This window comes from Hordeum vulgare, chromosome 2H (genome assembly GCF_904849725.1).
Source record: "Hordeum vulgare subsp. vulgare chromosome 2H, MorexV3_pseudomolecules_assembly, whole genome shotgun sequence".
Classification (NCBI taxonomy): Eukaryota; Viridiplantae; Streptophyta; class Magnoliopsida; order Poales; family Poaceae; genus Hordeum; species Hordeum vulgare.
In genome coordinates, this window is record NC_058519.1 from 125,012,400 (window position 1) to 125,031,216 (window position 18,817).

The 18,817-nt window shown below is 48.7% G+C and overlaps 1 protein-coding gene and 1 long non-coding RNA gene across 2 annotated transcripts; one reads left to right on the forward strand and one right to left on the reverse strand.

The window, feature by feature from the left end:
• The first annotated feature begins 250 nt into the window (after positions 1-250).
• On the forward strand, positions 251-723 carry LOC123429771. The gene is made up of 3 exons (XR_006622742.1): positions 251-263; positions 387-448; positions 514-723. It is a non-coding gene; the product is annotated as an uncharacterized LOC123429771 (long non-coding RNA).
• Positions 724-3,945: 3,222 nt separating this feature from the next.
• Positions 3,946-9,982, reverse strand: LOC123425489 (formin-like protein 13). Its single transcript, XM_045109188.1, has 4 exons — positions 8,235-9,982; positions 7,938-8,143; positions 5,115-5,353; positions 3,946-4,989 (listed from the first exon to the last, which is right to left on the reverse strand). Exons 1-4 carry the CDS (start codon positions 9,380-9,382, stop codon positions 4,186-4,188), a joined length of 2,397 nt encoding a protein of 798 aa, XP_044965123.1. The 5' UTR covers positions 9,383-9,982; the 3' UTR covers positions 3,946-4,185.
• Positions 9,983-18,817: the final 8,835 nt, after the last annotated feature.

Consider the following 18,817-nt stretch of genomic DNA (forward strand, 5'->3'; position numbering starts at 1 on the left):
CCCGTGCGTTGCAACGGGAGGAAAAAGCACCATCTTCAATGGCACCCGATGGACTAAACACGCCACAGCTTACTTGATATGCCGAGGTTCCAACTCCAAAGACGAATTCCCGTGGGAAATCGCTTCTTGTGAAGCCAAGATAAGCCGCTGCTGCATCCTGAACCTGGAGGGACAGTAGGTAGAAGAAGGCAGCACCACCCAAATTCATCTTATCAACAAATCACTCTCAGCTCTTGGAAATGTTATCGATGCCCTAACTACTGGTAAGTGGCAACTACAAGTATACAACAATACTCTGTGCAAAGACTAAACAGAAAACGAAACTACACCACTATTGTACCTTTCTGATTAATGATCAGCTTTACTTATCCTTTTCTCATCTCCAGCTAAACCAAATCACGTGCCTTACCGTGACTCGAAGCTTACACGCATACTTTAAGATGCACTGGTCTGTCAAAAAATTCTTCAGTATTTCCAAATCTGTAGGTTTGTTTACATGGCTGTTGCTTGCAGGGTGGCAGCTCAAGAGCTGCATTACTATGCTGTTGTTCTCCTAGTTCGTCAAACGCACCAGAAAGTCTGTCTACCATTCGCTTCGGAACCAGGCATATCCCTTGAACATTGCACTTGCATAATTTTCGTACTATTGCTGTGCTGCAGTTTATCATAGCTCTATATCAATATCTGTCCAGGACGAAGCTCATAAAGACTCAACCCAAACTGATTCCCACCAAAGTGGACAGCGTCAAGAAGCCCAGCTCCTATTTTGATGATCAAGATGATCTGCGTGGCAGAGCACCAAGCAAGGTTGGTAGCAGCCAGTCTGAGGTGTCCGATATGAGCCTTGATTCTTGCGACCAGGATGATTTGCATGACAGAATACTGAGCAAGGTTAGTAGCAAGCAACCGACCAACCAGAAGTGGTCGATTCGGTCCCACTCTACAATCTGCATGGCAGATATATCTCACTTGGCACTGAAAATGTCTGTGCAGCTATGGTTGAGCCTGAAGGAGGAGGACGTGGATCTGCTGGAGGAGCTGTTTGTGCAGGAAGGGATCATCTTCGACCTACAATGCAGCGACGGAATCATTTATCTGGAATGTACATGCCTTCTTTTCTTCATATTGTAGTTGTCGGTCTGAGGTGGGGGTGCGTTCAACTGCTCCCTTCAACATCCCACGAGCCCCACCACCAATCTGGCCAAATGTGCCACAGATCTGAGCTTATTTGGAAAACTAATGCCCTACGAAGCACAAGAATGGCAGATCCGGGCGCAACCTGCCCGGATCTGGTCGAAGACGGGGCCGGCGGTTCCATCGACGGAGAGCTCCGGGCTGAGGTCGACCATGGCAGCCATCTGCGAGAGAGAAGGAAGAGAGGTGAGGGAGAGAGGAGGAAGATCCGATCCCCACGAGGAGGAGGAGGAGGGGGAGGGGAGGGAGGGAGGGAGGAGGAGGAGGGGCGGACGGGAGGAGGAGGAGGGGGAGGGGAGGGAGGGTGTTTCCACAAAGATGCATGGACGAAACGTTTTTTTCACTTAAGAAAGGACTGCGGGTTGATTAACTGAAAATGGAGGGACTTTTTCGCAAAACTGCCATGACGGACGACCAGAAACCCTATTTGCTTTATTATTATATATATACTAGCAAAAGGGCCCGTGCGTTGCAACGGGAGAAAAAATACCAAACACTTTTAATATTTTTATAATCATTTTGATTTAACACCTCAGATTTGTCTTTTTTGCACTGTCCTCATTTCAACGTATTTTGTTCTGAAAATTTACACACTTGTGTATTATACGTGCATCTATCTATGTATTTTTTCAGAATTTTTTGAAACATTAAAATACAAATTTTTACTGAATTTGAAGTTTAAATTTAAAGGCCTCCAGTGAGCTCGGGAGCCAAAAGCAATATTCGTATCAAAACACTCTATTAAAGCTTCATACCAAGTGTTGTGGAAGAAAATGGATCTTATGTATGGTATACCAATGTATGAAATCTAGATAATTTTTTGCCATGTACCTATGCAGTACAGTATACTCGACATCAAGACTGGCCATGCATATTGTTAATCACTTAACCATGCTTATTGTCCTATAACTTTTTTTGAGAAACACGTATCCCTTTCATTCTAGTCCTTTTTTTTAGAAACACATATCCTATCATTCTAGTCTTATTTCTTTCAGAAACACATATCTGCAAAGACGGTGCGGCCCCGACACAGCCGCCTACACCACCGCCCTGGAACAACTCAAGTCCGGCAAGAGCACCGCGTCACCGGAGTGCAAATACCTGCTCTCCATCTCGTACCACGGCCTCGGCAGCCGGATCCTGGCGGCGGCGTTCATGTACGCGCTGCTCACCGACCGCGTCCTCCTCGTCGACCCCAGCCACATGATGGACGAGCTGTTCTGCGAGCCGTTCCCAAACACGACGTGGCTGCTGCCTCCGGGGTTCCCGCTCCTCAACTACCAGAGCTTCTACCTCGACATGCCGGAGCGGTACGGGAGAATGCGGGAGGACGGGGTGCTCGGCCTCGGCGCCGGCGAGAGGAACGGTTCATCCGCCCCCGCGGAGCTGCCGGCGTTCGCGTACATCCACCTCGATTACAACCAGACGGACCACGACAAGCGCTTCTTCTGCGACGACGACCAAAGGGTTCTCTGGGGCATCCAGTGGCTGGTGATGAGGACGGACAGCTACATCGTGCCGGGCCTGTTCCTGGTCGCCTCCATGACGGAGGTGAAGGTCGGCGGGGGCGGCACAGGTGGGCCACCGTTCCCTGACACGACGATGGCTAGCGTAGGTGGGCGACGGCGCCGGTCCCTGACCCGACGGTGGCTAGCGCAGGCGATGGGGAGCGGACGGAGGAAGGGGATGGGGACTTGTTTTCATACATTTGAAAGTAAGAGGACTATTTTGTAAAAAGGCAAATGATTCGTTTTCTGATTTAATTCCGGACTGCGGGTTGATTACCTGAAATATCAGGGGGTTTTCAGCAAAATGCAAAAAACGATTCGTTTTTTGACTTAAAAACGAACTGCGGGTTGAATACCGGAAAATCTAGGGATGTTTTTGCAAAAATACCATGACGGACGACCAGAAACCCTATTTGCTTTATTATTAGGGAGAGATTAGAAAGAGATTATTATTATTATTATTATTAATATATATATATATATATTAGGGAAAGATATAGATTCGCGTCAAATTTAGCCGGGCCGCCGGCAGCTGCGGCTGCGGCAGATTCGTGCGTGCAAGGACGCCATGATCGGTTCACTGCCTGCCCTCTCTGTCTGCGTATCGCTTCCTCACAGCGATCGATCAGCATACCAGGTTTGTTTAGATCGTTCGTTTCCTGTGAACTCAACGTCGTTTCTGCAGCGTGCACTAGCAATAGCAGCATCGCACCCAGAGAAATTCATGGTTTCCTTTCATCCTCACTTTCAGAGGCCCTAAATGGTGGCAACGTGCCTGCGCGTATTCTGCTCCTGCGCGGCAACGTTCACGAGGCACCAGCAATACACAAAACACACACGACGGGAATCATTTTGGCGTCGCCATCTCCATCCCATGGCCCTCTTTAATTTCCGTGCCCATCACCGGCAAGCACTTTGCTTGCCGTTCCTTTGTTCCCCTCGTTGTCATAACTTTGGTAGCACTCTAGTATTCCTCTGCTTTTCCTACACCAGAATTCCCATCCTACCTACCGGTCCCTTGCCCAGCAACCCCCCAAGCCCGAACCCCAAGTCCCAACGACCTGATCGGGTCAATCTGCAAAGACTGCTTAAATTGTGGCATAGCTGAACTTTCTTGTTTACAGCGTTTTCGGAAACTTCACCTGATCGGCGAATTCAGAAGCAGTGCATTCTGTGCAGACCACTGAGAACTACACAAAGGGACGCAACGAGATTATGAGACAGGTAATATAACATGGTGAGCTGAACAATTTCCCATTTCCCCCCAAATATGTAGAATCAAGAAAAACATGTCTTTGTACAGCTATATTTTTTTTACCTTTGTAGACATCTAGTATTACACAGTAAAGTAACGGCCCCTTCTAAGCCCTGAGGGTGATCGTCACACGTAAACGACCCTGCAAGAATCACCGCCTTCAAAATCTCCACTAGCGCTATCCTGTGCACCCCCCAAAAAAAGGGACGTTCCTCCCTCTAAGCTGCTCTACGACGACGAGCTGTCCTCGTCCGACGAGCTAAGCGTCGGCCGCGTATCATACCGGCGAGGCGGCACCGAGGTGCCGGCGCTGACGCGGAACGACTTACCGGACCCCATCATCGCCCGCTCCGGCGTCCTGCCGACGTCCCTGCACACGCGGTCCAGTATCGACAGGAACTCTGTCACCACCATGAACACCCTCAGAGGCTGAGAAGGCTCCTCCATGTTGCCATCACCATGGAAGTACTGCGTGGTCTCCTTCACACGCTGCAACGCGCCCCTCTCCGCCATCTTCAAGCTCCCGATCTCCGTCTCCACCCTTCCGAGAAAACCGTCCATCGACTCGAAGAACCCCGCGCCCGAGCTTTCTTGACGGGCACACGTCTCCCTGAGCTGCAAGACCAGCCTCACTTTCTCGAGGTCCGTCGCGAGCCTCAGCAGGTTGCCGCTCAGCGTGTCCATCTCCAGCATGGCCGCCTTCCTCACGTTTGAGAGCTCGCTGCTGAGCCCTGCGAGCACCTTCAGGCCGTCCTTCTTGAACCGTTCTTTGCTGGCACCGCCAGTGCCAGGGTTGGTTTCTGGTTGGTCGGTGTCGAAGCCTTCTGACCGGATGATCTCTTGAACCACGAAGTGGAGCAGTGTCGTTTTACCGTCGGTTGACTTGATGTCGGCGAGCTTTAGAAGCGTGTCGAGTTTGAAGGCCCTCGCCTCGCCTCGATTGGTGCCGTCGTTCATGCGGTTCCCCGTCTTGAGAACCGCATCCAGCAACTTCAAGAACAGATTGCTGCTTCTTAGGTCTGAGCAAGCTGCCTGAAAATGTATATTTGACATTGGCTTCTTAGGTTTGATTTATCTAACAAAAAGAAAACATAAGAGCAAGTACTGTAAAATGCAAAATATAAGATGCAATCATCAATTCACCATAGCTATTTTACCTCCATAGTTCCAAAAGATTTCCTTAAATAATTCACTTCAGACTCAAAGTTTGCTCTGTAAAGCATTGCATCCACTCTCTTGAAGGCAAAAGGAACATTAAGAACGTCTTTTAGAAAGCGCTCCGCTGGATCAATTTTTGATAAGTCACCACTGTAATCTTTTAGCTTCAACTCTTCTTGTTTTGTTGGTGCCATCTTAGCTAGTGTTTCATACAACTCAGGCTTATCTTCCAGATTTCCTGTTCATTCATTTAGTCAAACTGTCATAATTCAGATAGCCAAAGGGTCGATGATACAAACCCCAAACATTCAAAATAAACAAATAAATCAATTTCAGGTGGACTTGACTTCCTGATGTAAACAACATGCCAAAAGGAGGATTTACCATTTTAGTATTTATGTCAACAGCTGAAACAGGGAAAAAAATGCATTGCCAAAAGGAGGACATGAATGCAGTTTGAAGTCTGAACATTGCTGTCTATCTCTTCTCTTTCTCATGAAAAGCCACACCTTTAATACGACATTAAAATATCAAAGCGTTATACTATATTACACAAGCAGTACTGAACTTTTTATTGTGTCATGTAGCACATGAGTTATATATATTCGATGCTGTAAAGAGTGAACAGTATTCTCGAAAGCTGAATTTATGATAAAGTACAGATGAGACCTGTTGGCTGAGCACAATAAGCAATGTTGTAGAAAAAAGTTTATTGGGTCAAAAATTCATAGATAATGACATGGCCAACAAAAAGAAATAAGCTAATGAATGATTCCAAGTGGCATCATACCACAGAAAAACAGAGTAATAGACCCACTACTATATCACACACATCATTATCCTTTTCTACAGAAGGTTCTCTCTAATAAAATTAAGCTCCCAGCTCTTAACAGCGCGTTGCTAAATGCTAATCATACTAGTTCATGTAATAGCACACACGGAAGACACCTCATAACAACAAAGCAGCTGCAAGACAATTATGGGGCTGCTTTGAATTTCTGCAATCTAGAGATATAACTCATATTACTAGTTCATGTAATAGCACACATGGAAGACACCTAATAACAATCTCTCTAATAAAATTTCTGTAAACTAGCGATATGACTCATAATACACCAGTCACTTTCAGAATCAGTTATGGAGCTGATTATGTCTGAAGGTGTGCATGGCCAAAGGACCACAAAAATCCTGGAAAATGTATGTTACTTCTACCAAACGACAAATTGAGCAGTGATCATACCCCTGACAACTCATATGTACTATTGCCCAAAGAAATAACCTCAGACTTATATCTTATAATTCATCAAACTAATTGCTATCTATGGAACAAAAGTTTGAGAGGATCATACAAAGTCATCCACTGCCAACAGATTAAGTATGCGATAATATCCCAATAGATTTAGCATTCAATAAATACCCAAAAAGGACAATAATGAAAATGATGCTTCTGCAAGACAATGCAAGAGAATAGTCTTTCTCGAGAGAAAATAAAAAGAGAAGTCGACGAGAAGTGATGACTAAGCTAAGAAAAAAAATCTTGAATAGGGGCAAGTCAAAATTAGCAGGGAATGACTTCTATTTTTTTATGTTAAAAAAAGATTGCAGAAACTCAAAGCAGCTGACACCTCATTCATATGAAACAATTAATACTGTTAACTATATCTGATACCAAATCGAAAATATACACATCATATCATCACAAGATAAAGGTAAAACACTTGTGTCTTGTCAAAAGATGCAGATCTCCTCTCCAATACATGTCGGAATCTGACTCACAATCTTACTATTCCCAAGATTGACAAGACCGATAATGATATATCACTGATGGTTCACAAAGATATCCACACCAACTAATCAAGACTTAACCACAGAAGAAAGAAAGAAAATACGTGCACCATTCGGAACGCATAATGAGCGTTTAATCAGATGCGTCCCACGGTCCAGGCCCTCAGCTCTGAAAACACAACTATCCACCAACAGTAGCTTGTAAATGCAAGAATTATCCTTGTTGGAACGCACTGCATCCAGACGATCCGATCGTGAAAGCAACATCCCACCCAAGAAACAAATCTTGAATGTGACAATTGAGGTCAAAAGGCAGGACAAGTATAGGAGCCTTCACTATCGGCTCACATCAAAATAAAAGAAAAGGTGTCATGTAGGGAAGTGGGGAAGATTCCCGGGTATGCTAGGAATGTATATTAGTTAGGTGAGCAACACGACAATTGCTTGATTGCTCATGCCCGATAATTATACGGGTTTCAAGGTATATAGTATATGCGTATTTGGTGAACACGGTGACGTGTTTTGCCAATTTGGGCACAAAATTTTCCCGTGTGGAACATATGACTAGAAAACGGTTTGATGAGGCATGTGAAACGTGTGACGCGGACCTTATGACCCATGAACACAAGAATGGCTTGCAGTTCATGTATCCAGTAGTTTCCTCTGATCACCATGACAGGACCATTTGGAAGAAACAAAAGACAGGACCAGCTTAACCGTCGCACGGGTGATATTGTCCGGATGCAAAAGTTTTACCAATTTAAGTAAAATCTGTCAATGTGAAAAATTCTGCAATCAATCCTTTGCAACCCTCTTATGTAGCACTGGCATGGGACTTGGCATTGTGGACCAACCAGTGGCCTTCAATCATTTGCCAAGTTGCTGAATGTAACTAGATTGTACCCATGCACTGGCATGACATGTGGCCTCCGGAATTGCACAAGAAGAGAACAGGGGACAGAATTGCAAGCGCCACAAGGACAGTTGTGGTAGGGGACCTGAACAAACGGGGAGTGGTAATAAGAGTGCAAACTCACCGTGCACGAGTGCTCCGATCACCTCGTCCGCGGTCACATTGAGCGCCTTGAGCATGATAGCCACGTTCTGCAGCCTCTTTGGGTCGAGCAGCCGGCTCTGCTGCTTCCCTGACCCTCCTCTCGCTGCCGCCTGACCGGAATTCCCCGCGGCGGCGGCGCCGGCGCTGTTTTGGGGGAACAGGTTCTCCATTGCCGCCTCATCCACGCTGTAAATATCAGCGCATGATTGGCGACAGCTCGGTGAGAAAACAGAGGTCGCCGAGATACTGTGGAAACAGGAATGGCAGAGGGGCGTACCGGAATGAGTCGGAATTTTTGACCTGGTCCCAGACAGTGGTGCGGCCGGAGATGGCCCGGAGCTTGTCCCAGTGCAGCGGTTTCAGGCTGGGCGGCCGGGTGCTTCCGCCCGGCTGGACGTCGGAGCTCTCGGCTTCCCTGTTCTGGACAGAGGCTTCAGGGGGGCTGGTCAGCGCTAAATTGGCAAGGGCGGCGGGAGGGGGCGACTCGGCTGGCATCGGCCGCAGCAGTCTCTGCCTCGGCAATGGCGGCGGACGAGGAGGTCGTAGGCGATTCGCTTGCGGTGGCGGCGCCGCGGGTGCTGGAGCAGGTGGCGGCGGCACCGGCACGGGCGCGGAAGCAGGTGGAGGCGGCACCGGCACGGGCGCGGAAGCAGGTGGAGGCGGCACCGGCACGGGCGGCGGCGGCACTGCCGGCTCCATGGTGCTGCGCTGGCTCGTGCTCCGGCTGAATGAAGACATGTTGGTCTTCCGCGCGGTGTAAAACGTCGCCTGGTCCTCGTCGGAGGAGGTGTACTCCGTGCCGGTGATAGGCGGCGTGGCCGCGGGCGGCGGCGGCGGCTGTGCGCCCGCCCGTTTCAGCGGCGGCAGCGGGCGGAGGTCGGGGCTCGTCTGCTTCTGCAGCTGGAGAGGGCGAAGGTCAGGGCTGGAGCGGTGGTGGCGCACCTCCATCACCGCCGTGAGAGGGTCCAGGTATATGGCGTCGGACGCCGTGGAGCTGGGCGGCGGCGACCTCTGGTGCCGGGCGCTGCTTCCGGCATCACTCGGTATTCTCGCGGCAAGGGCCCCCGCCGGCGGCTTCGCGGCGGCACGTTCGTCCTCCCCGCCCTCGGCGACGCGGCGCCACAGGAGGACGCAGGAGTAGGACACGACCGCCAGCGCGACGAGGCCCGCGGTGAGCGCGATCGCGACGACGTTGGTGACGCTGGGCGCGGACCGCGCGGGGCTCGAGGTCACGGCCGCAGCGGCAGCCGGCGGCGGAGACGCGGCCACATCCCCGGACGCCGGCGGCGGCGGGGACCAGCCGATCGGGAAGAAGGGCTGGTGCAGCGACCGCCGCCGTATACCACCGTCGGAGGCCACCGCCGGCGGCGACAGTGCGAGCAGCAGCAGAGCGAACGCTGCGCTCGCACCCAGCCTCGTTCCCATGGGCGCAGCGGCGGAGAACTCGAAACCCGCTCGTCTAATCTAAATTCGCGTCGATTTCATTTTCCGAAACCCTTTATTTCGCGTCGCTGCTTCAGTTTCGTTCTCTTTGTAGGCGGCGGCAGGGAGAAGAGAAGAGAAGAGAAGAGTGGGGGAGTAAAAGGGACTGGCCTGCGATAGCGGCAACGGCGTGTGATTCAGGCAAGGCTCGCTTTCCTCGAGATCTCGTCACGCTGACAGGGGGGGACCCGCGGGTCAGCGAGCGAATTTGAGACACGAGGACAAGCTGAGTTTTTACAAACGCGGGACAAGAAGAGGGGCTGTGAAGTCAGGTGAGGAACGCGCGAGGAGCGAGCGACCCGCCATTTCGGCGTGTTCAACCAGGTGGTCACACGGAAGCGCAATGAATGGGAAGCCAATGACGGCTGGCAGTCGTCGCCGCCTCGCCTGGCCAGTGTAGGAAAAGCTGGTGCTAGTAGTAGAAGAAGTAGTAAACGAAGAGCTGAAGCACAAGGGCACGGTGGAAATTCGATCTTTGTAGCATGTGTGTTGGAGCATTCCCCCACCAGTAAAAGCATCTCCAACAACAGCTGTAAAAACTGTGCGCGTGAAAATAGCATTTTTGCGTGTACGGAACGGTTGCGGAAAAATTTGCGCGCGGAGGAAAAGACGCCCCGACGCGCGGAAAAAGTTTGCGCGCGTCGGTAAAAGGCGACCCGTCGCGCGGTAGATTTGGCACGCGGCGCTCGGCGTGCACTATAAATCCAAGGCCTTCCACGCGTTTCTTCCACCGCTCCCACTCGCCCCTCGCCTCGTCACGTGCCCTTTGTCGATCTCTCTCTCGCCTCGCTGCCATCGCGCCACCATGCCGCCGCATCGTCGCGGAACTTCGGGCTACCGCGGCGTTCGCGCGCGCCCCTCCGGCACCTTCTATGGCGAGATTCGCTCCGGTGACATGCGCCTCGGCCTCGACACGTTCGACACCGCCGACGATGCCGCACGCGCGTACGACGCGGCGGTGTGGCACCTCAATCGGCCTCGTAGGGAGATGAATTTCCCTGAGGTGATGACGCGGGAGTAGGCGCAGAACCTCGCGCCTCCCCTGCGGGTTGTCACCGAAGAGGATCGTCGTCGAAACCGGAGGCGGGAGCGCCGCCTCGGCATCGCTGAAATGGACGAACATGCCATGGTGGAGTGGCGTCGACAGTTCCCGAAGGACATCCTCGACGAGCGCGAATTCTTCGCGCAAAGTAGGGCGGAGAGGAGGGCGGAGCAAGCCGCCTTTCATGAAGACATGCGTATGCGAAAGCAAGCCACACTCTTCCAGATGGAGCTCAAGGAAGAGTCGACTAGGCCCTGCGGCGATGAACACTGGGATGACGCCTTCATCACAACGGAGGAATCAGACACTGACGCATGGGAGGAAGACGACGAGGAGTAGTTTATCATTTTTTATTATGTACTATGAACTATAGACGAGGAGTATCTCTATCTATGAACTATCTAGACTATGTATCGACGAGGAGTGGTTTCTATCTATCTAGACTGTCTATGCCCATCATTAGCTCTATTTTTAATGCTTCTGCTGGAGCGACGCGCGCACATTTTTTCAGTGACCGCTGGAGCCAGCGTTTTATGGTGTGCAAAAAAATGCTATCCCCTCCCTGTAAAATGTTTTTCTGCGCGCTTGTTGAAGATGCTCTAGGAGCAACTCCAACCGATCGACCAAAACGGATGGCGATTTTATCTGCTTCTCGTCGGTTTGGGTTGTCTGTCGGCTCTGTGTCCGCCCGGTCTATGATTTGGGTCGGGTGCGTGCCCAACGCGTCGATCCATATTTGTGGGCGTGGCGGGCTAGCTGCCGGTTTTAAAATACAAACATTTTGCATTTTTTTCAAAAGCAAATGAAATAGCATAGTTTCACAACCGAAATAAAATATAGCAAAGTTTTAGAAGCCCGATGAAAATTAAATTGTCTAAAAGATACACCTATTGGTTGCCAACATGATCCCACATATTCTCAACCAAATCATCTTGCGACTGAATATGAGTTTCCCAGTCACGCATTTCATGATGAAATTGGGTGAACTGTGCAAACGATGCCGCTTCTCCGCCATGCTGAGGCACCACATTGTCACCCTGAAACTCAAACTCTTGATTGTGGAGACGTTCCGGACGCTTATCCTCTACGATCATATTGTGCATGATCACACAAGCACTCATTACTTCCCACAACTTGTTCTTGGGAAAATTGTTTCCTCTCCTCTCTGACAAGGTTGGAAATTGTGTTCACAATATTGGTTCACTGTGGATAGATTCCGTCATCTAGATAGCATCCTTTGTTGTAGTTGTGACCGTTAATGTTAACATTGACCGGCGGGTTGTTGCCTTCGACAAGCCTTGCAAACATCGGCGATCGTTGAAGCACGTTGATATCTGTCGTGGTTTTGCCACGGTAGATGTCCTCGTGAAAGGACTTAGTGATGAGGCCACCGCAACTATGTGGCGACTCAAAGGGGTTGATTGGGAACGAGAGACGAGTTTACCCAGGTCCGGCCCCTCCGATGGAGGTAAAAGCCTACGTCCTGCTTTGTGTCTATTGATGGTGAAATCGATTACAAGGCTGCAGATTCGCCTGACCTAGCTCTCGATTGATTGTAACTTAACCCCCTAGCCCTAAGGACCCGCCTTTATATATAGGTCAGGACCCTAGGCTTACAAGTGTCCGGGTCACGTTCATGATTCGTGACCCGGTATGTCTCTAACTCGCCTTGCTCCTCAAGCAAGGAAACTCCCGACGACCTTCTGTCTTGTGGGCCTTGAGTCGCCGCCTTCATGTCCTGGGTCGCCAACTGGCTCACCTTGGTGACCCGCTTTGCGCCTCTAATCTTGCATGTCAAGGCCCATCTTGAATATTGTCAAGCCGCCATAATCTTAACCCGGTTCCCATAGGGTGGGTTATACGACGGGGTAATATCCCCAACATTAGGCCCTAGATTGACTTGAATTTATTCATGTCAATATCCTTTATTTCAATCTCGGTGGCTCATCTGTAATGTATTTCTTATCTCCGAGGCAAAAATGTCGGCTTCAAAGATTTTTCCTTGCTCCGTTCACCAATGATGTCACCCGTCCCCCACATTTTAGGAATTTAATGATGTCATGGTAGTTGCCCTTTGTAACGGCTCTTTGTAAGAGTTCTTTGCGCTTATCCGCTTAGACCGAAAATCGAGGCGCCCTTGGCGTTGTTTCCATTCCAGCCACGAGCATTTAAATACTCGCGATGAGATCCCCCTTTATTTTTGACATCGCTTCCTCGCTTCTTCTTCGTCTTCCTCACTTCTTCTTCGTCTTCCTCGAGCCTGAGTCTTTCATCGCAGCATCGCCGTTGCTCCTTCGTCACCGGTTGGCCGCATCCTGAATCGCAACGTCGCGCGATTTCTCCTTGGCGCAGCGGACCTTCTCCGCTATCATCAGTACCAACAGGCGAGACTATTTCTTCTCCATAGATGTGCCTGCTAATTCATCGTAGTTCATGAATTTCGTCGGAATTTCCCATGCGTTCATCACCCACACTTGTTTTATACAACTCCTTGGTGAACCTATTCCGCCGATAAAATGGTAGATGCTTTACGTATGCATAATGTTCCCTAGACGCCTTGTTGAATCTATCCGCAAAATCTCCATTGCCTTCGTACTTCATTTTTCTAGGGTTTACAAATATTTCCCCTTCTAAATCATATGTAGATCCGTAAATTTAGATACTTCGGTAGAAACCTGTTGGTTCCACACTTAGTAGAAAATTTGAAGTTTATCATCCATTTGTAAGCCTCCTTTACTTTATGTTGGCTTATTTGATAGGTCCGTAACCTGCCCGTTTTAAAAATCACCTCTCTTATAGATGGTGACTCACGTCACGGCGGTTTAAATCTTGTAGATTGCTGCATTACTGTAGACTAGAATCACCCAGACTAGTTCTTTCTTGAGTCTCTTGCTCTTCAACAGATCTGTCCTTCATTTAAATAACCTGCCAAATTTACTTATGCAACACTTTTCCTCCTGGATTTGCTATCATGTCAAAACCTTCTACATGCGACTGGCTGCCTTCTGAGATTTCTGAAGCCGCGCTCCAACACTTCATGACTCTAGGGGTCTTGTTACCCAAGGAAGAGATCGGTTGGCGAGCCGCCGTAGGGGAAATACGTCCACAACCCGGCAAAGGGGAAGTATTAGTTTTCAGTGACCATCTTGAAAGAGGTTTCACACCCGTGGGTCAAAATTCTTTCGAGACACCTTGCACTTCTACAGTCTCCATCCTCAGGATTTGGGCCCCAATTCAATCAGCAACTTATGCCAATTCCAAGTCTTTTGCCAGGTGTACTTGGGAATAGAACCCACAATTGTTCTATTCAGGGAATTCTTCTACATGAACCGCGAGGCAGAATTTGCCGATGGACCCAACTTGGAACTCGGTGGAATAACAATTCAGAGGCGGAGAGATCATAGGTTTCCTGCTGCCGCCTTGCCTAGACTCCCCAAAGGCTGGGGAAAAGTTGGTTTTACTGCAAGAACACTATGCCTGCTGATGAAAACCCAATGTTGGGTTTCAGAGAAGAACGCCTTCCGATGAACTTTGAACTTCCTGGCTCACTTACTTCAAAAGAGCGCGCCACCATTGCCTTTGTATGGCGAAGCTCAGAGCCTTGAAAACCAATGGGTTAACCGGGATTGATCTGACCCGATGCTGGGTGGATTGGCGGATCATGCCCATGAGTCGCTGTGGTGCCTTGATGTGCGAGTATGATGGCGACTTAAATAATGCGCAACGGTTCACCAACATCATGCTTGATTCGGATGAAGTCAACAAAATTGTAAAGAAGTTACCAGTCGAGCCAAAAGAGGTTTGTTGAAAAACTGGACCGAAGCTGTTCTGTGCTCAAAACTCGGCTCCCGAGGTAATTAATTTTTAAATTTTCCTGCCTTGCTCATGCATTCCTTTAATATTTAGAAATTGCCTTTATTTTGTTGATACCTTTACAGAAGAACTCATCCTTCTAGAAACGCAGACCACAAAAGGCAGCGGTGAAGAAAACCAAAGCCACCCCAAAGAAGAAAAACAAAATGGTTGTTGATGAGTCGTCGGCCATGGTCGAGTCACAAAACATTGAAGACCAATCTGAGGTAAATCCTTATCTTCACCCTGTTTTTAACGCATGGTGACTAATTACTTCTTGTGATCTCAGGATGATGATGCTGGTAGCCAAAATGAAAATGTTGAGGTAATTTCAATCTCTTCCGACTCAGATCTCTCCTTTCCAAGGCCACCAAGGCTGGTCTGTAGGAAAGTTCCTATGACTCACGCGGATGCTTATTTGGATCCTAATTTCCTTTTGAAGAAGACCATCTACACGCCAAGGTGCCAGACCCGCAGTTCCTCATGCGATCTCGTGGTAGGCTTGTCTGAGAAAACAACCACTCATAAGCGTCAGAATGAGGTATCTCTCAACCCAACTTTTTATTTCCCAAAGGCCGACCTTGTTTGTCTCTCTTTCAATTTTTCTGGCTCAACCTTATCAGGCATCGCCACCTTCATCGGGCGACTCAACTGCTTCGAAGTTGCCACCTATTGTCCTCCTTCTAGGGTAGCTTCTGCTTTGGTGTCTAATACTTGCCTTAGTACTTTTGATCTGTTCTATATGTCTTAGTTTCTACTCTTCAGGGCTAAGGCTAAAACCAAGAAGAGGAAGACTGGCGAGTCATGTAGTAATCCTGGTGCATCTGAGTAGGAAGAACTGGTTTTTTCTATTGCTGAGATTCATGCTGAGCCGACTGTCGTTCGAGATGAGCTTCCTTTGGCTCATGACAACGCAATTGGTGATCTTCCTGACATTCAAGTTGAGCCGGCGAACGCTGATGACACAACCATGGAAACAAGTCCGAGGGCAAATATTGACCCGCCCAGTCCTCCAAAAATAACCAAAGTCCCTACGTCTGATGAGGAGGCAGTTGTCTTTATTGGAACAGGTTAGACAACACTTGTCTTAACTCTGTTGGCTAAGCATACTGCTAAAGGTGCAGCGCCTAAAGTTGAGAAAGGGAAAGCTAAGCTTGAGCTTCCCAACATTGAAAAGTGGATTTTGAAGAGCTGCATTCTGGATATCTGAGCCACCTCTCCATCAGCCGGGATATGGAGGCTAGCCTGGTCAATATGATGAAGAAAAGATATGGGGTATGTTGTACTTCAATAATGAACTCCATATATGTTGGAGAACGTCGCATGGGAAACAAAAATTTTCCTACGCGCACGGAGACCTATCATGGTGATGTCCATCTACGAGAGGGGATGAGTGATCTACGTACCCTTGTAGATCGTACAGCAGAAGCGTTAGTGAACGCGGTTGATGTAGTGGGACGTCCTCACGTCCCTCGATCCGCCCCGCGAACAATCCCGCGATCAGTCCCACGATCTAGTACCGAACGGACGGCACCTCCGCGTTCAACACACGTACAACTCGACGATGATCTCGGCCTTCTTGATCCAGCAAGAGAGACGGAGAGGTAGAAGAGTTCTCCGGCAGCGTGACGGCGCTCCGGAGGTTGGTGATGACCTTGTCTCAGCAGGGCTCCGCCCGAGCTCCGCAGAAACGCGATCTAGAGGAAAAACCGTGGAGGTATGTGGTCGGGCTGCCGTGGGAAAGTCGTCTCAAATCAGCCCTAAAACCTCCGTATATATAGGTGGGAGGGAGGGGACCTTGCCTTGGGGCTCAAGGAGCCCCAAGGGGGTCGGCCGAGTCCAAGGGGGGAGGACTCCCCCCCCAAACCGAGTTGGACTTGGTTTGGTGGGAGGGAGTCCCCCTTCCTTCCCACCTCCTCCTTTTTTTTTTCTCTTGATTTTTTCTTCTTGGCGCATAGGGCCCTTTTGGGCTGTCCCACCAGCCCACTAAGGGCTGGTGTGCCACCCTCAAGGCCTATGGGCTTCCCCGGGGTGGGTTGCCCCCCCGGTGAACTCCCAGAACCCATTCGTCATTCCCGGTACATTCCCGGTAACTCCGAAAACCTTCCGGTAATCAAATGAGGTCATCCTATATATCAATCTTCGTTTCCGGACCATTCCGGAAACCCTCGTGACGTCCGTGATCTCATCCGGGACTCCGAACAACATTCGGTAACCAACCATATAACTCAAATACGCATAAAACAACGTCGAACCTTAAGTGTGCAGACCCTGCGGGTTCGAGAACTATGTAGACATGACCCGAGAGACTCCTCGGTCAATATCCAACAGCGGGACCTGGATGCCCATATTGGATCCTACAAATTCTACGAAGATCTTATCGTTTGAACCTCAGTGCCAAGGATTCATATAATCCCGTATGTCATTCCCTTTGTCCTTCGGTATGTTACTTGCCCGAGATTCGATCGTTAGTATCCGTATACCTATTTCAATCTCGTTTACCGGCAAGTCTCTTTACTCGTTCCGTAATACAAGATCCCGCAACTTACACTAAGTTACATTGCTTGCAAGGCTTGTGTGTGATGTTGTATTACCGAGTGGGCCCCGAGATACCTCTTCGTTCACACGGAGTGACAAATCCGAGTCTTGATCCATACCAACTCAACTAACACCTTCGGAGATACCTGTAGAGCATCTTTATAGTCACCCAGTTACGTTGCGACGTTTGATACACACAAAGCATTCCTCCGGTGTCAGTGAGTTATATGATCTCATGGTCATAGGAATAAATACTTGACACGCAGAAAACAGTAGCAACAAAATGACACGATCAACATGCTACGTCTATTAGTTTGGGTCTAGTCCATCACGTGATTCTCCTAATGACGTGATCCAGTTATCAAGCAACAACACCTTGTTCATAATCAGAAGACACTGACTATCTTTGATCAACTGGCTAGCCAACTAGAGGCTTGCTAGGAACGGTGTTTTGTCTATGTATCCACACATGTAAATGAGTCTTCATTCAATACAATTATAGCATGGATAATAAACGATTATCTTGATACAGGAATTATAATAATAACTATATTTATTATTGCCTCTAGGGCATAATTCCAACAGTCTCCCACTTGCACTAGAGTCAATAATCTAGCCCTCACATCACCATGTGAATTACATTGTAATAAATCTAACACCCATACAGTTCTGGTGTTGATCATGTTTTGGCCGTGGAAGAGGTTTAGTCAGCGGGTCTGCTACATTCAGATCCATGTGCACTTTGCATATATTCACGTCCTCTCCCTCGACGTAGTCGCGGATGAGGTTGAAGTGTCGTTTGATGTGTCTGGTCTTCTTGTGAAACCGTGGTTCCTTTGCTAAGGCAATGGCACCGGTGTTGTCACAGAACAAGGTTATTGGATTCAGTGCGCTTGGCACCACTCCAAGATCCGTCATGAACTGCTTCATCCAGACACCCTCCTTAGTCGCCTCCGAGGCAGCCATGTACTCCGCTTCACATGTAGAATCTGCTACGACGCTTTGCTTGGAACTGCACCAGCTTACTGCACCCCCATTAAGAATAAATACGTATCCGGTTTGCGACTTAGAGTCGTCCGGATCTGTGTCAAAGCTTGCATCGACGTAACCTTTTACGGCGAGCTCTTCGTCACCTCCATACACGAGAAACATCTCCTTAGTCCTTTTCAGGTACTTCAGGATATTCTTGACCGCTGTCCAGTGATCCACTCCTGGATTACTCTGGAACCTACCTGCCATACTTATGGCCAGGCTAACATCCGGTCTAGTGCACAGCATCGCATACATGATAGAACCTATGGTTGAAGCATAGGGGACGGAGCGCATATGCTCTCTATCTTCATCAGTTGCTGGGCACTGAGTCTTACTCAATCTCGTACCTTGTAGAACTGGTAAGAACCCTTTCTTGGATTGTTCCATTTTGAACCTCTTCAAAACTTTATCAAGGTATGTGCTTTGTGAAAGTCCTATCAGGCGTTTTGATCTATCCCTATAGATCTTAATGCCTAGAATGTAAGCAGCTTCTCCTAGGTCCTTCATAGAGAAACTTTTATTCAAGTAACCTTTTATGCTCTCTAAAAACTCTACGTTGTTTCCAATCAGCAATATGTCATCCACATATAATATTAGAAACGCCACAGAGCTCCCACTCACTTTCTTGTAAATACAAGATTCTCCAACCACTTGTATAAACCCAAATGCTTTGATCACCTCATCAAAGCGTTTGTTCCAACTCCGAGATGCTTGCACCAGTCCATAAATGGATCGCTGGAGCTTGCACACCTTGTTAGCATTCTTAGGATCGACAAAACCTTCGGGTTGTATCATATACAACTCTTCCTTAAGGAAACCGTTGAGGAACGCCGTTTCGACATCCATCTGCCAGATTTCATAATCGAAAAATGCAGCTATTGCTAACATGATTCTGACGGACTTAAGCATCGCTA

Excerpts from the sequence above, each read along its gene's own strand:
- LOC123425489 (XM_045109188.1), bottom strand. The coding sequence starts at position 9,382 with ATGGGAACGAGGCTGGGTGCGAGCGCAGCGTTCGCTCTGCTGCTGCTC. Across the intron at positions 8,144-8,234 it reads AAAAATTCCGACTCATTCCG|CGTGGATGAGGCGGCAATGG; the intron begins GTACGCCCCTCT and ends TGATATTTACAG. Across the intron at positions 5,354-7,937 it reads GATCGGAGCACTCGTGCACG|GAAATCTGGAAGATAAGCCT; the intron begins GTGAGTTTGCAC and ends ATGAATGAACAG.